General features: G+C 40.0%; 1 protein-coding gene across 5 annotated transcripts in view; it reads right to left on the bottom strand.

Moving 5' to 3' along the window:
- The window catches only part of ctdp1 (CTD (carboxy-terminal domain, RNA polymerase II, polypeptide A) phosphatase, subunit 1), a 161,678-nt gene that overhangs the window by 110,842 nt on the left and 37,478 nt on the right, over window positions 1-13,358 (bottom strand). For all 5 annotated transcript variants that reach the window (XR_009806414.1, XM_061897356.1, XM_061897353.1 and 2 more), the window contains exon 9: window positions 5,793-5,934. Coding sequence is in view for 4 of the 5 variants with exons in the window: in XM_061897356.1 (XP_061753340.1) it covers window positions 5,793-5,934 (142 nt within the window). In the remaining variant the exon portion in view is untranslated. The remainder of the gene's footprint in view (window positions 1-5,792; window positions 5,935-13,358) is intronic.

Raw genomic sequence — 13,358 nt, 5'->3', positions numbered from 1 at the left:
ACTAAGGAATATGTTCCCCATACTAAAGTGTGACCAAAAACATATAAATTTGTCTTGAATTTGAAAAAAATAACATTTTATTTTTCTTCAAAGAAGGGTTCGGTGAATGCGTATATGAAACTGGTGGGGTTTGGTACCTCCAACAAGGTTATGAACCACTGCCATACACGGATTTGGCTCGGAGCAAAGTCGTGTATAAAAAAAATATGCCCTAAACATACCCCAGCTCATTAATCTTACAATAAAACATGATTTTATTTTGTGAGACATGAATTTTCCGGCTGTATTTGACCCAATCTGCTGCTACATTTTTGCAGTGTTTAGTGAGCAGCAGGCACTCTAACAGGCACCTGACGGCGCTGTAAAAAACTGTAAAAAAAAATAAATACACACAACGACAGAAAAAATAACTTATTTCTTCATTTTGCCAAAAACTTCATAAGCTTTGGACCAACAATTGCAGAGAAATGATGACTTTTCTGTGAAGTTTTTCAACTTTCTATGCCACATAGATATGGAATACACTCAGGTGTAAAAAGAAAGTTCATCTCTACCCCCGTTCAAAATCGCACTAAAAAAACACCTCCAGGCAACTACAACCCTAGCCTAACCAGTGTTCATTTTGACAGCGAAATTTGATTTAGTTTTAGTCATAGTCTTTTGACTAAAATGTAATTTAGTTTTAGTCATAATTTAGTTATTTAAATTGTTTTAGTTTTAGTCTAGTTTTAGTTGACGAAATATCATAAGATTATAGTCCACGAAAACTACAGTAGATATAGTCGACTAAAGGGTAACTTGTAAACTTTCCCTTCAATTTCTGAAAGTCAAAGCAAAACAGCGGAAAAATCACCGATACAAGTCGTATTTTGATGAAAATCATGTCTCAAATTTAGTATTTCACGAGTAAGCCGTGTAATAAACGGGATAACGTGGAGTGAGTTGTATGTTGTGGAAAATGCTTACCTGTGTGTGGATTTCGGGGTGATTGGACTGTAAATGTCGCTTCAAGTTTGTTGTGTTTTTCCCCGTAATCCTCGCGCTGCATTTCTTACACTGCGTCTTGTTATCTTTGACCTCAAATATAAAATTTCCCCATATGTCCTCTCTCCTCTTCCTCCCCGGCGTTGACATGTTGTCTTCTGCAGCGCTTTCCCGGGTCAGTTTCAAACGCAAACTGCGTTTACGGAACTTCCTTACCCGGTCGCTGTGATTGGTTCTCTTACCAACTCCTCCCGCCTCTTCCTAACAAAATGAGTTCCGATTGGATCTTGTCTCTGGCAGACATTTTCGTCTCGTTTTTATTCGTTGACGAATATGTCAATACACCTCGTCATCGTCTTATTCCACGTAAATTATTTTTTATTTAGTTATTGTCTCGTTTTAGTCAGAAAAAAAAGGTTGTTGACGATAACTATGACGAAAATTTTTCGGCAACAAAATTAACACTGAGCCTAACCCCCTGCCCCCACCACATCCCACCTCCCCAGATTGTAAATACCGTATTTTTCGGACTATAAATCACAGTTTTTTTCATAGTTTGGCCAGAGGTGCGACCTATACTCAGGAGCGACTTCTTTGTGAAATTATTAACACATTACCGAAAAATATCAAATAATATTATTTAGCTCATTCACGTAAGGGACTAGACGAATAAGATTTCATGGGATTTAGCGATTAGGTATGACAGAGATTGTTTGGTAAACATATAGCATGTTCTATATGTTATAGTTATTTGAATGACTCTTACCATAATATGTTACGTTAACATACCAGGCACCTTCTCAGTTGGTTATTTATGCCTCAAATAACGTACACTTATTCAGCCTGTTGTTCACTATTCTTTATTTTAAATTGCCCTTCAAATGTCTATTCTTGGTGTTGGGTTTTATCAGAAACATTTCCCCCAAAAATGCGACTTATACTCCAGTGCGACTTATATATGTTTTTTTCCTTCTTTATTATGCATTTTCAGCCGGAGCGTCTTATACTCAGAAAAATACGGTAATCAAATATAAATAATCAAATGTATATACAGTACTTGTTCTTATGCTTTCTGAGCTCACTATGTTCACCGCTCGCTGTACATATCCTACGAAGTGAGACCTACACTGTTACAATGTCCATTTCTCAGATGATAAAATTGTTGACTGAAGCATGCTGATAGCAACCTAACCTAACGCCCTCGCCCCAACCCCCTCCGCATTCCACCCCCGGGATTGTAAATAATGTAAATAATTCAATGTATATACCCTGATGATTTACTTGTGTGATGACTTTATTATGCTGATAGTATATATTTGAACCATGAACTGATCAACGTGGGCACTTACTGTATAATGTCTGCTGTCATTAGGATGCCAACTGATAGAATCATGCTATATTCCCGTTTAGTGGACCCCGACTTAAACAAGTTGAAAAACTTATTCGGGTGTTACCATTTAGTGGTCAATTGTACGGAATATGTACTGTACTGTGCAATCTACTAATAAAAGTTTCAATCAATCAACTGCGGTGGCTGCATCTAATGTATTTGTAATCACTGTATGAATCACTCATTATGTATTATACTGACTGATCTTTATTTTTTGTAACATGCTATGTGTATAAGTCTACTTTTGTACTTATTTCCCCATATATTTGCACAACAACTAAGATATGGTAACACAACAGTGGCGAGCAGTAGAGAATATGGAGTGATGTTTGGTCCAGAACATATTTAGCTAAATTCAATAGTGACATATTTCTTGCCACTTTATGTTGTTATGAGGTCTGTTGGTCTAATGCAGGGGTCTCAAACTCAATTTACCTGGGGCCCACTGGATGCAGAAACTGGGTGAGACTGGGCCGCAAGAAAATATTTCTTTAAAAAAATCTAACCAGCATTTTTAAATGAATTCACCTTCTTTGAATGGCTTTCCCACCCTAGCAACCATCTCACTCACTATTTAACCAGCTTTGACTGCCTTGATCGCTCTTTTCAGTTGCTTTGTTGAAGAAGTCTTGTTGCCTCAGTAGACTGGTTTTAAAATTTTCAACCCGGTTCAGGCTCTCATTTCCCTGGTATTTGCATAGTCCTCAGCATATCTATTTGTATAATGACGTTTCAAATTGTATTCCTTGTGCACCGCACCTTTCTCTGTGCAAATACGACACGTTAGGGTGCGTGCCCCTGTGCTCAACAAAGAAATATTGCATCTCCCACTTTTCCTGGAATTGTCTTTGCTCATCACTAACCTTTCTCTTCACTGCAGGCTTTGAAAAATGCATGTTTGGGGTTGTGGAATATATTTAGGCGACGCACGGAGAATAATGTTATTTCCGCAATATGTGTCGTTCCGCTTTTCCTCCCTACAGCAACACGGCGCTCCGTGGATAATAGTACTGTGATAGCGAGCGCAAAAAAGTGACGGCTTTAGAGAGTTATCCGGCGCCATATAGAAATATATGTAGTGTTCATCGTGTGAGGCAATGCAAATTACACAATAAAAAAAACAACTAACAGATTGAATTCATCCCGTTATCGGGGACTGTTATTACTGACGGACAGGTCTCCCGTACAAAGGCAAAACCTAGTAACTCACGGATTTTGAGAAAACAAAGGAAAACCAATCTATCTTGATGCTGTCTTACAAAGATCTACAAAGTCATCAAACGTATAGATGTTTTCCTGAGCATTCATTTTCTTGCCGATTAAGCCATGGATTGAATCTGCTCTCATGAACGTGTGCCCTTTCTCCAGATATTTTATCACAATCTCGGGTGGGCCCCATTCTGCGTTTGCACATTGGGCAAAAGCCGTGTACAGCGTCCAGTTTTTATTTTGACCTCCACAGTTATCTGCCCAAAATAGTATGCAAGGGGAAGAATCAAGAACAATACATTTAATGAAGGTGCTTGCAACGTCCTGGGCCAATCTTCCAAATATCCCCTCGTGCCATAATATCACATAATCAGGTTGACCGTCGGCCCCCATTCGTGCAAATGTCTCATTAAAGACAATAAGGCGACTGACAAAGAAGCTCCGATTGGTCCCTTGAGATACTATGTTTTTCTGTTATATCTACGCGGTTATGTGGTAGTTGCTAGGTCCTGCCATGCGCGTAACAGCTTACCATCCATCCATCCATCATCTTCCGCTTATCCGAGGTCGGGTCGCGGGGGCAACAGCCTAAGCAGGGAAACCCAGACTTCCCTCTCCCCAGCCACTTCGTCTAGCTCTTCCCGGGGGATCCCGAGGCGTTCCCAGGCCAGCCGGGAGACATAGTCTTCCCAACGTGTCCTGGGTCTTCCCCGTGGCCTCCTACCGGTTGGACGTGCCCTAAACACCTCCCTAGGGAGGCGTAACAGCTTACTTACGGAACAAATTACAATATCGCATACGCTAATGTAAAACATATCACCTAGGAACTCCAAAATTATTATCAGCTCAGTTTTGACCAAAATTGAGTTACTGGGTTTTGCCTTTGGACGGGAGAGGTGTCGCGGTGTGACTGACTGCGGCCAGGCATGTAAGAAAACCCTCGTCTCCATGGCAACGTCTCCGTCACTTTCACTCATTTGCCACTTTTCCACTAACGCAGGGGTAGGCAACCCAGAACGTTGAAAGAGCCATTTTGGAGCCAAATAACAAAAATTGTATCGGTCTGGAGCCGCAGGGAGTGGGGGGTGGGAGGGCTCGCCGTGGAGTTTACAGTTACGGTAGCACAATTAGCCCCGAACGGGCTAACATCACGACTAACGTGTTACACGTCCCATTCGCCCAGCGACTCTCTGTTGGAGTATCAGCACTAGGGTCCAGTGCACCACAGTTATGTATTGTCGCTCAGTCCTTCGGAAGGTACCGGACCACTTCGCTATCAATATCATCATCAACGAATCTTTCATCCTCGCTGAAATTAATGGGGGAATTGTTGTTTTCTCGGTCCGAATAGCTCTTGCTGCTGGAGGCTCCCATTAAAAACAATGTGAGGACGTGAGGAGCCCTCACCCTTGTGACGTCATCGTCTGTTACTTCCGGTAAAGGAGAGGCTTTTTTATCAGCACCAAAAGTTGCGAAATTTATCGTCCATGTTCTCTACTAAATCCTTTCAGCAAAAATATGGCAATATCGCGAAATGATCAAGTATGACACATAGAATGGACCTGTTATCCCCGTTTAAATAAGAAAATCTCATTTCAGTAGGCTTTTAAACTTTCATATCAAGGTGGGGGCCGCAAAATAACGTCTTGCGGGCCGCAATTGGCCCGCGGGCCGCATGTTTGAGACCCTGGTCTAATGTGAACGGAACGCATCAGAGAAAAGACGTCACCGTGTTTGCAAAAAAATCGTAATGGACCTCGTGTGAATATAGCCTTAATTTGAAAAACCGCTTCGTCCTATTGAAAATACTCAGCTGTTACAACTTATTTTTTAAATGTTTAAAGCCATTGGAACATTGACACTCGTCATGCAAGTGCAAACCAGAAAAAAAAAATGCATCATGCAATAAGAGATTATGTTATTACTCTAATTTGTTTCAGCTGCTTCAAGATGAAATCAATCAACAGTGTGTCATAATCAATTTATTGGAGACAAATCCATAATTGGCCCATCCTTAAGTGTGAGTAGTGATTATTTTTTACCTACGCTCCTGGACTATAAACTAAGCGGTCAATTTACAACTAATTTAATAATTAAAACAATTAAAATGGGGTTGATTTCACCATCTGGTATTACAGATCAGCATTGGTGAATGTCTGCTCTCTATTGAGTCATGAATCAACTCTGGTTATTTCGATCTTTACCGTACCGTGTCTGCTTGGAGTAGTCCTCTTTTAGAGGGAAGAGCGACTCCTCCACCCTCTCCCAGCGCTCCAGGCAACTCCACAGCCAATCAGGGTTAACCACGTGGAGATGCTGGCACCCCAACGCCTGACGGACCTTCTCCGTGCCTGGTTGACAAAGATTAAAAAAAAAAAAAGGTCATAAGGGGTGACAGTTTTGACCTGCCCAATCAAAACCACTAAACAAACCTGGATCAATGATCCTTTTTTTTTTGGAAGAGAGAGGAGAAAATAATTGCCAGGTTGATAGGCTGATAAAGATAACAAGGACGATTAGTCTTCTGCAATCGCTGTCCTTTCACTTTGCTGTCAACGCTCTGCATCCAAAAGGCATGTCTTCATTGGGCAAATCCCCAGAGTAGTGCTCGGATGAAACGTAATGATGTCTGATATCGTGGCACAGCTTGTTACGTATCCCCCTGACAACATTTGTGTTGTGCATAACAGGGCTACATTCTTCCCCTAAATTTGAAACACTGACACAAAAAACAGACCAAAAACAAAATGTCCACAGCAGAATACACTGGTTCTCAGGAGAATATAACAATTTGGGGTTTTTTTGGGGAAGTAAAACCCTCTTTATGATTAAAAGAGATGTCCGATAATATCGGACTGCCGATATTATCGGCCGATAAATGCTTTAAAATGTAATATCGGAAATTATCCGTATTGGTTTCAAAAAGTATAATTTATGACTTTTTTAAAACGCCGCTGTACGGAGTGGTACACGTAGGGAGAAGAGTGCCAATAAACCCTAAAGGCACTGTCTTTGCGTGCCGGCCCAGTCACATAATATCTACGGCTTTTCACACACACAAGTGAATGCAATGCATACTTGGTCAACAGCCATACAGGTCACACTAAGGATGGCCGTATAAACAACTTTAACACTGTTACAAATATGCGCCAAACTGTGAACCCACACCAAACAAGAGGGACAAACACATTTCCGGAGAACATCCGCACCATAACACAAAATAAACACAACAGAACAAATACCCAGAACCCCTTGCAGCACTAACTCTTCCGGGACGCTACAATATAACACCCCCCGGACATATCTAATGATTAATGCTGGTTTAAAATTCATGCCCCGTCCTCTCACCAGTTGAAGTTAAGATACAATAGTGATGTAATGATATACGATGTATTGATAAACCGCTGTAAAATTCCAGACGGTTAGTGATACCTTTTCAATTTATAATTACCGAAAAACAGTCATTTATTAATGCGTTTTAGGTAGGGGCGTAACGGTACACAAAAATGTTGGTTCGGTACGTACCTCGGTTTAGAGGTCATGGTTCGGTTCATTTTCGGTACAGTAAGAAAACAACAAAATACAATTTTTTTGGTTATTTATTTACCAAATTTGTAAACAATGGCATGATCCTTTTAACATTGGGAAGACTATAATTCTGCCCACGTTAATCCACATTAAACTGCCTCAAGTTGTTGCTTAGATGAAATAAAATGACAACCTTTCTTCTACATATAAAAAGTGCAACATGAAACAGTTTCAAGTCAACTCATCATGCTTAATTTATTACAGCATTGGGGAAGCCTGTAGTTGATTTTTATTATGTAAATTTTATATTTGTATCAACATGTGATAGCAGGGACCCTGCCGTTCAAAACCAGGCAGCTACATTACTAATGATTATCCTAACTATAGCTGAAAAAGTAGTACAATAGCAATAGGAGAGACTATTCATCCCTGAACACCATGGAGTTCATGTAGGCTTTATGATGCACTTACATTATTATATACACTATCAGAGACAGAAACTCTTCATTTAATATAATGTCCTTTTTTGCTGCTTCAACACACCTCAATCAACACTGTCCGTAACACAAACGCACACACACACACACACACACGCACACACGCACACACACAAGTACACACCGCAAAATGAGCTAACGTTACACTAAAAGCTAACGAGCCTTCACCTCAAACCAGGACTGTGAGCTGAACTTTAATTTGTTTCTAGAAGATCAACGGGATCATAGTGATGTTTAGAAAGTAGTTGACTTGGAAGTGTTTAGTATAATTTGGGGAGAGTCCGTTGCTCCCCTGCTAAAGACCTATCTGCTTGACGCTGAAGTGCTGACGACATGCGCTCTGAATACGCACTGCTGATTGGCTTGTTACCGCTACGGTTGTAACCAATCAGATGGTTGTGTGGGAGGGACAATGCAGGGTGCTGTGTAGGAGACAGAGGCAGAACGGAGCGGAGCAGCTTGTTAAGACTTTAGCATAGACGGCTACTTCATATGTTCGAGTGGAACTCGTTCGGTACTCCTCCGCACCGAACCGGAACCCCCGTACCGAAACGGTTCAATACAAATACACGTACCGTTACACCCCTAGTTTTAGGCAATACCGCCTACTTCCTGGAAACGGAGTCACAGCAGCTCTGGTGCATGCGCACTATCGTCGTTTAGCTTGAAATTCTATGGAGGAACACAACTACACCAATTTTGCTACAGAGATTTCCTCTCGGAGTAAACAGAGCCGAGCGCTTGGTTTATCTCGCTTCATTTCCGTGGAGTCTCGGCGTGCGTTTAAGAGTGCACTGCTGTTTTTAGATGGCAACAGGTGTGGACAATAAGGGAGACTGACTCACTTGTCCCACACTAAAAATATACAGCGAAGGAGAAAACTAGTTGATGTATTCATTTTCTCAATACAGCGTCCTGCTGTGACTGAGAGTTAGTGATGTGAGTAAACATGCAGCAGGCGATGTTTCGGGAACATTGAGTTGTTGCCACAATTTGTTCATAAAGTGTTTAGTTTATTCACTGGGATACTCACTTGTCCTTCATTTAACTGCAACCTTTATCAGTGTTCAAATAACATAAATACTATCTAAATGTTTTGTCATCTCATCTAATTGAACGCAGACTGGGAAGATTGTGTATTCGATGTGAGAGATATCACTCTACTTTTGTTGGCCAATCTTGGTGGAGTTGGAGAAAAACAAAGCTTGTTTATTAGACTTTTTTTTTTTTACACTACTTGTGTTTTTTTAATTTCAAAGCTATTAATTTAAAAAAACATTCATGTGACATAGCATTTTAATCATGTTTTTTTGTGTATAGTTAATTCCTATACAACATATTTCTGCTCAAACTCTTAATGGATCTGTGCCAATACAGCATCTACATGTTACATATATGTACATAACTTCAACAAAAATACATCCATCCAAATGTAAAAATAGAGATAGAAAATGAGAAAAAGATTACACGTTGATAATATCATTGAACAAAAAAACATTTGTCTTTATATATAGGGGAAACATTTATAGCCTTTTTATTAGACATTACAAATTACACGATGGGGTCGCGTTCACACCCCACCCAAACTGTTAAATCTCACATAATCAATAATAGTAATTTCAATATTGATAAAAACAACATGAACACTATTTTTATCTGTATGGACAAAAATTGCAGTTACATCTTATTGCCATCAGGATCCACTTTGCAATTTTTTTACATTTGTTTTTATGTCTAGTGCCATCCTGCAAAATTGTCACATTTATTTAATGTATTTATGTTATTATTTTTTCCTGCCATATTATTTTGTTTATAATGTCTGTGTTACTTTTATTTGCACATAAAATTTGTATTCGAGGTACTTGAAACAGCGTTTTTATCTACAATAATGTTTCTTCTACAAAGAAAACCATTTTGAATGTGTGTTTTGTTAAATCCAACTTGGTTAAAAGATTTGAGCATAAGGACTTTTTGAAAATTTTAAACTATTTTAAAAATACCGCGATAATGATAACCGTGATAATTTTGGTCACAATAACCGTGATAAGAAAACGTCATACTTTAATATATATGATTAGAGCATTTACTCTTCTTATTAGGGATGTGCGATAAGTACAGAAATCTATGTTGCGATATGTATTGCAGCCTCCTGCAAATATGATATAATATTTGGAATGAAATTGATATTAGAAGCATTTTAAAACAGGCTAAAAGGCTCCTAATTTGGCTGTTGACATGTGTGGTAACATATTGCATAATTTCCAGTCGTATTATTATTCCACTTGCTAAATTACTTGCTGGTTACTTTCCGTTCTAACATGGTTGTATCTACACTTCTGTTGAAATATAATACAAATATGCATTCTTCTGTTTTTTGGGATAGTTTTAGACGATACTGTCAGGATCTGTCATGACAGCTCGTGTTCTATTTTGAATTTATTGGCCTTTCCCTATGTTTGGTCTTACAGTTCCAATCTGTCGCTCTTGTTTTAACGTTAAAGTACCGCTGATAGTCACACACACACACTCCTTTTTCCACAACCCTGGGAGGTGAGAGGAGCAGTGAGCAGCAGCGGTGGCTGCGCTCGGGAATAGTTTTTGGTGATTTTGGTTTTGGCTGACTTCCAGTTTTGTATGTGTTAGTGGACAGTGACTCGACCCCTGCCTCAGAGCGTTGTTGTGAAGACCTGTTTATTATTTGCAATCAGTTTCACGCATTTGTAGTTTCTGAATTATTGACTACTATGGTTTGTCTCATGCTAAACCGTCAGTTTTTCCTGGTAATTGTTGTTTAGCTATTTTATGTCTTCGTGCTCTCAGGTTTTTGTTTGCATGCGCTTGCCTGCACGAGAGTTTTTGCGTTTCGCCGACGCCTACATGTAATATATTTTTACCTGGAAGCTGTTCTCCTGCTGACTTCCGCGTTTTGGGATCACAACCGAGCCCAACAGATACTACTACACTGTTGGTTATTGGTCCAATACCGAGTCTTTACAGCCAGAGTCAGTAATGGTCATACCAATCAGGGCTGGGCGATATGGCCTTTTTATAATATCTCGATATTTTTGGGCCATATCGCGATACAAGATATATATCTCGATATTTTGCCTTGAATAAACACATGATACATATAATCACAGCAGTATGATTATTTTGTGTGTCTACATTAAAACCTTCTTCATACTGAATTGATACTCATTTTAAACTTTTATGCAAAGAAGGAAATCACAACTAAGTCAATTGACCAAAACTGTATTTATTAAACAGTTGTTAGCAGGTGACTTTTTAAATGATGCTACATATTAGCAGTAATACTACTTTTGGTAGCAACGCTTCTGCCCCACACTTGACAAATTGTCCTCGTTTTGAGGAAATAACATTAGAGTAATTGTTACAACGTGTAATTGGAATAAAACAAACAACATGTTTACTTGACCCTCTTCCTGGGAAACTTATCAAGGAGCTCTTTGTATTATTAGGTCCATCAGTGCTAAATATTATAAACTTATCACTTTCCTCGGGCACTGTTCCCCTAGCATTCAAAAAAGCGGTTATTCATCCTCTTCTTAAAAGACCTAACCTCGATCCTGACCTCATGGTAAACTACTGACCGGTGTCTCACCTTCCCTTTATTTCAAAAACCCTCGAAAAAATTGTTGCGGAGCAGTTAAATGAACAATTAGCGTCTATTAATCTATGCAAAACCTTTCAATCCGGTTTCAGGGCAAATCACTCTACGGTGACAGCCCTCGCAAAAATGACTAATGATCTATTGCTAACGATGGATTCTGATGCGTCATCTATGTTGCTGCTCCTCGATCTTAGCGCTGCTTTCGATACCGTCGATCATAACATTTTATTAGAACTTATCAAAACACGAATTGGTATGTCAGACTTAGCCCTGTCTTGGTTTAACTCTTATCTTACTGATAGGATGCAGTGCGTCTCCCATAACAATGTGACCTCGGACTACGTTAAGGTAACGTGTGGAGTTCCCCAGGGTTCGGTCCTTGGCCCTGCACTCTTCAGCATCTACATGGTGCCGCTAGGTGACATCATACGCAAATACGATGTTAGCTTTCACTGTTATGCTGATGACACCCAACTCTACATGCCCCTAAAGCTGACCAACACGCCGGATTGTAGTCAGCTGGAGGCGTGTCTTAATGAAATTAAACAATGGATGTCCGCTAACTTTTTGCAACTCAACGCCAAAAAAACGGAAATGCTGATTATCGGTCCTGCTAGACACCGACCTCTATTTAATAATACAACTCTAACATTTGACAACCAAACAATTAAACAAGGCGGCACGGTAAAAAATCTGGGTATTATCTTCGACACAACTCTCTCGTTTGAGTCACACATTAAAAGAGTTACTAAAACGGCCTTCTTTCATCTCCGTAATATCGCTAAAATCTGCTCCATTCTGTCCACTAAAGACGCTGAAATCATTATCCAGGCGTTTGTTACGTCTCGCCTCGATTACTGTAACGTATTATTTTCGGGTCTCCCCATGTCTAGCATTAAAAGATTACAGTTGGTACAAAATGCGACTGCTAGACTTTTGACAAGAACAAGAAAGTTTGATCACATTACGCCTGTACTGGCTCACCTGCACTGGCTTCCTGTGCACGTAAGATGTGACTTTAAGGTTTTACTACTAACGTATAAAATACTACACGGTCTAGCTGCCTCCTATCTTGCCGATTGTATTGTACCATATGTCCCGGCACGAAATCTGCGTTCAAAGGACTCCGGCTCATTAGTGATTCCTAAAGCCCAAAAAAAGTCTGCAAGCTATAGAGCGTTTTCATTTCGGGCTCCAGTACTCTGGAATGCCCTCCCGGTAACAGTTCGAGATGCCACCTCAGTAGAAGCATTTAAGTCTCACCTTAAAACTCATTTGTATACTCTAGCCTTTAAATAGACTCCCTTTTTAGACCAGTTGATCTGCCGTTTCTTTTCTTTTTGTCCTATGTCCCACTCTCCCTTGTGGAGGGGGTCCGGTCCGATCCGGTGGTCATGTACTGCTTGTTTACAATTCCCGGAGGTGAAGCTTTACTATGGATCAGAGCGGTCAAGCGAACATGGTTCCCGACCACTTGTCAACCGGCAGGTTTCGGTGAGAAAATTGTGGTAAAAAGTCGCCTCTTACCGGAGATCAGCTGAGCTTGCACCGTCCATGCAGCTGACGTCGACTTCCCTCAGAGACTGGCCTCAAGACACCCGTGGACACACCCCTCCAACTATTAGGTACTATTTAATGTCACTAAAACACTAGCAACATAATAGAAAGATAAGGGGATTTCCCAGAATTATCCTAGTAAATGTGTCTAAAAACATCTGAATCTGTCCCAATACAATCGCCTTTTTTATATATATATATAATTTTTTTTTTCCTAGTCCTTCGCTATCAATATCATCATCCACAAATCTTTCATCCTCGCTCAAATTAAATGGGGAAATTGTCGTTTTCTTGGTCCAAATAGCTCTTGCTGCTGGAAGCTCCCATTATAAACAATGTGAGGACGTGAGGAGCCCTCACCCTTGTGATGTCATCGTCTGCGACTTCCGGTAAAGGCAAGGCTTTTTTATCAGCACCAAAAGTTGCGAACTTTATCGTCGATGTTCTCTACTAAATCCTTTCAGAAAATATATGGCAATATCGTGAAATGATCAAATATGACACATAGAATGGACCTGCTATCCCCGTTTTAATAAGAAAATCTAATTTCAGTAGGCCTTTA

This window comes from Nerophis ophidion, linkage group LG04 (assembly GCF_033978795.1).
Source record: "Nerophis ophidion isolate RoL-2023_Sa linkage group LG04, RoL_Noph_v1.0, whole genome shotgun sequence".
Lineage (NCBI taxonomy): Eukaryota > Metazoa > Chordata > Actinopteri > Syngnathiformes > Syngnathidae > Nerophis > Nerophis ophidion.
Note: the sequence above shows the minus strand (reverse complement) of the source record. Positions and strands in the feature narration are given on the sequence as shown.